Here is a 3,955-nt window from a genome sequence, read left to right as displayed (position 1 = left end):
TCTGGACGGATAGATAGATAGATAGATAGATAGATAGATAGATAGATAGATAGATAGATAGATAGATAGATAGATAGATAGATAGATAGATAGATAGATAGACCCCCTGAACAGATGGGATATGTAATTCTTGTCCTGCCTATGGTGAGACGCTAACGGAGGAGTCAGGGCGTGCCCAGCCCTAGCACAGGGACGCCAAGGGGCGGAGCCAAACCCGCGGGCAGCTCCATAAAAAGCCCGGCCCGAGCCAGAAAGTCATTCAATCTCTCTCTCATCCCTGAGCGAACACCGAGCCCTGTGCGAATACCGACCACCGAACGAACAGTGAGCGAACACAGAACAAACACTGAGCGACCACTGAACGAACACTGAGCGACCACTGAACATGTCTCCAAACATCGCGGTGCCTGACACTCACCAGCCTTCCTACCCCACCAAGATGGGCAGGCGCGGCGCGGAGAGCAGCGACATGAGAAAGGTGAGCTCAGGCCCAGCGCCTGCACATGCCGCCTTCGAGGCGCTCTGATCTGATCTGTGCACGCGCTTAGAGCTCGTGATATCATATTTACCAGGTTCTCTCTTCTCTCCTCAGACTCTCAAACCCCTGATGGAGAAGCGCCGGCGGGCGCGGATCAATGACAGTCTGAACCATCTGAAAACGCTGATTCTGCCCCTGATCGGCAAAGATGTAAGTGTGCTTTCTCCCTTCTGCCCCTTCCTCCCCCCAGAATGCCAGTATGGTTCAGGCCACGGCCTGCGGGCTGCCCTGTGTGCTCTGCATGTTAACAAAAGTGAGACTTGTGAAAATTCGGGCTGCGCTCTTAACCTTGTGCGGTCTGGCCTTGCGCTGTGAGGTGGAACTGAACAAGCCGAGGCGCTCTGTGATGTAATCATCCTAAGGGTACCGCAGGCACATATTATTTATGTAGCTAAATGTATAGTTACAAGGCACCAGTAATCTAAAGCTACAAACGGCCCAGGGTAGGACATTATGTAATGCATTATAAAAATGTGGGAATGTGGGATTTTAAACATAGGAGTATAAATGGACTGTTCTCGAAAAAAAAGTCATAGAGATGTGAATACATACGTTAATATGTAAATAGATAAGTATGCTAGACGTCATTAAAATAGTAAAGTTATTACCATGAATATGATAGATAGATAGATAGATAGATAGATAGATAGATAGATAGATAGATAGATAGATAGATAGATAGATAGATAGATAGATAGATAGATAGATAGAATCACGCGCCTAACTAACACTTTCCTTAAAACAAAGGTCATCCCGAATGAAGTTTTAACGTCTTCTTGTGCTTTTCTCCCCAGAGCTCAAGATACTCCAAGCTGGAAAAAGCTGATATTTTGGAAATGACCGTGAGATTCCTGAAAGATCTTCCCTCCGCCCACGCACAAAGTAAGTGCCTTTACATTTCCTCGCTCCACCCCGGCTGAACTCGTACTGTGTTGTTTCACAATATTAAGAAATCCCATTATTATTCACGTCTGTGCATGGTGTAAAGGAACGTTATATTTAAAAAAGAGATGCGTGCAGTGCACACGCAGTGGGTGTCGTCCCTCATTTCTTAGGCTGCACAGTGAGATCTTTGCACAGTAAGGAATTGGGGAGGGGGCGGTGTTTCGTTTCTGGGGGCAGTGCGCCTAACCCGCGAGTCAAGCCTACTGGCACCTCTGCGCACCAGCACTGCCCTCACAAGGGGGCGCCCGTCCGCAGAAAGGCGGGGCTCTCTGTCCAGCAGAGCACAGTTGACAAGGCGAGCTCCAAAACTCCCCGAAGTGTAGGATTCTCTGCGGAGCTGTCCAGATGCGCACATTGTCCCCATAAGGGCACGTGGCTTTTACTTTCCCTCTAGAAAGGGAAGGCTGCTTTCCCTGTCTCTCTCGCTCGCTCTCTGTCTCTTTCATACTCTCTGTCTGATTCTGTCTTCTTCTCTCCTCTTTCATACTCACTGTCTCTCTGACTGTCTCTCTCTGGCTCTCTCTGTCTCTTTCTCGCCCTTTCCTTCTCTTTCGCTCTCCCTGTCTCTCCCTGCCTCTGAATGTCTGTAACTATCTCTCTCTCCCTCTCACTCATTCGGACCCTCGCTAGAGCAGTCTATGAGAATCCTTCGAAGTTCCAGAGGCTTCTTAAGACGGCGCTGTTTTCATAGGTCCCTTTCCCTGGCTGACAAAAGCAAAGTCCTAGCGCGGAGAGGCCCCTTGAGGGTTGATTCGAGCGCTTTATAAACCATTCATCAAATCAAGCAGGCGTCTCTCTGTAGGACAGGGCTCTCTCTAAGACAGCGCACCACCCAGGTGGGCTTGACTCTCTTTAGAGCAGCAGGCCTCTTCCAAAGGACCACGAACAACAGAGTTCTGCACAGAAGGGCATTGTTCTTGGCACAGGAGGTACTGGAAGTTTACTGACAAATATACAGCACAATATATGTCGTTTTCAAAAGATAACAATGTGAAATCAAAAGAGTGCTGCGATTTTTCAGTATTCTGTCCAAACTCCCCCATTAAACCAACAAAAATAGAAATTTGGACTACAGTCCAATCAGCAAGCCCATTTCTATTTCGAACAATTAAATGCGAGTGGCTTTTTATAGAAACGTGTACTGTGTATGTGTTATTTCATTATTTGTGTAGACAAATGGCCTAATGTATCACAGGATGTTTCCTATTCTCTGCCTATGGGAAAGTACGTTAGGTCACATGGGCCACAGGGACTGTGTTTGTTCTGGGCTGTCAGTTTTTGCCCTGGCATGTTGTGATGTTTGCAGCTCGCGCCCTCTAGGCACGTGTCTAACCTGCCTGTTCTTTCCTCCCTCAGCATCCTCGGAGAGCTACCGAGAAGGGTTCCGGGCCTGCATCGGCAGGGTGGGCGGCATCCTCGCCAAGAGCAGCCTGCTAGACACTGACACCCAGAGCCGCCTCGTGGAGCACCTGCAGCGGAGCCCCGAGCTGTCCCCGTCCTCCCAGGGGCGCCCCGCCCCCTCGGCCCCCACCCGCGAGCCGGGCAGCGGCACCCCCAGGATCGTTTTCCGTCTGAACCCCAGCAGCAGGAGACCCGAGGCTCGGCCCTCTGCCCCCGGCCCTCAGGCACTGCCCAGGCCCGCGCCCGCACCTCTGCCCTCCAGTAGCCCAGTCTGGAGGCCATGGTAGACACTGAGAAAGGACTTACACTCAACCAGAACGGACTAGTAGCATGACGTTGTTCAAAAGACAACTGTGTCTGAGATTGGTCGAGATATTTATTTATATGAAATAACCCTATGTGGTTGGGAGGAGAGGTTTTTAAATGATTCAGTCATTTACTGTAAAACACGGTTTCGGGGTTTTGTATAGGAATGAAGAACACGTCTTTTTTTCTAAAAGAAACTTTTTCCATATTTAGTCCAAATGCGGGTTAAATGTAAGGGGTTCCACAAAGACCCTAGTAAACCCAACGGGTTGGTTCGCTGTATGCGCATTGCATGTCCTTAAAATGAGAGTATGTGCAAAGAAAGGGGCGTCTGTACGAGGCTACTACGCATTGTGCTGATTTGGGCCTTTCTATTCACTTTCAATGTATTTTCTTGTGGAAAATTGTTGGATAATTTTATCTGAATAAAGTATGAAATATTTTCAATTTACGTGTCTGTGGTTTTCTGTGGAATCGTCGACAGTTGTTTCTTGTTGCTGAGAGTGGTAATATCTGAGACCGTATATGGGTGGGATAGGAGATGTACTACTCAAGTTGTCAGTGCTTTTGGGGAAAGGCACATGACTAGAAGACGTAATTATAACGTGCAAGCTACTGTGGAGAAGAAGCAGGAGAAACATTGCCCCCTGCAGGACGACTCTGAAAGTTTTCGCAAATCAAATAATTCCACATGAGAGTGATAATCTGGCATTGGGATACAAGAGACATTATACTGGAAATACTGCCATCTGCTGGACAACAAGA

At 48.3% G+C, this 3,955-nt stretch overlaps 1 protein-coding gene across 1 annotated transcript; it reads left to right on the top strand.

Annotated features, from left to right (window-relative positions):
• Positions 1 to 281: 281 nt before the first annotated feature.
• Positions 282 to 3,637, top strand: HES2 (hes family bHLH transcription factor 2). Its single transcript, XM_086920062.1, has 4 exons — positions 282 to 478; positions 593 to 688; positions 1,333 to 1,420; positions 2,840 to 3,637. The coding sequence occupies exons 1-4, from the start codon at positions 386 to 388 to the stop codon at positions 3,169 to 3,171; spliced, it is 609 nt and encodes a 202-aa protein (XP_086776188.1). The 5' UTR covers positions 282 to 385; the 3' UTR covers positions 3,172 to 3,637.
• The last annotated feature ends 318 nt before the right edge of the window (positions 3,638 to 3,955 follow it).

Source organism: Lissotriton vulgaris, chromosome 5 (genome assembly GCF_964263255.1).
Source record: "Lissotriton vulgaris chromosome 5, aLisVul1.2, whole genome shotgun sequence".
Taxonomy (NCBI): Eukaryota; Metazoa; Chordata; class Amphibia; order Caudata; family Salamandridae; genus Lissotriton; species Lissotriton vulgaris.
This window is presented reverse-complemented; position numbering and strand designations above follow the sequence as displayed.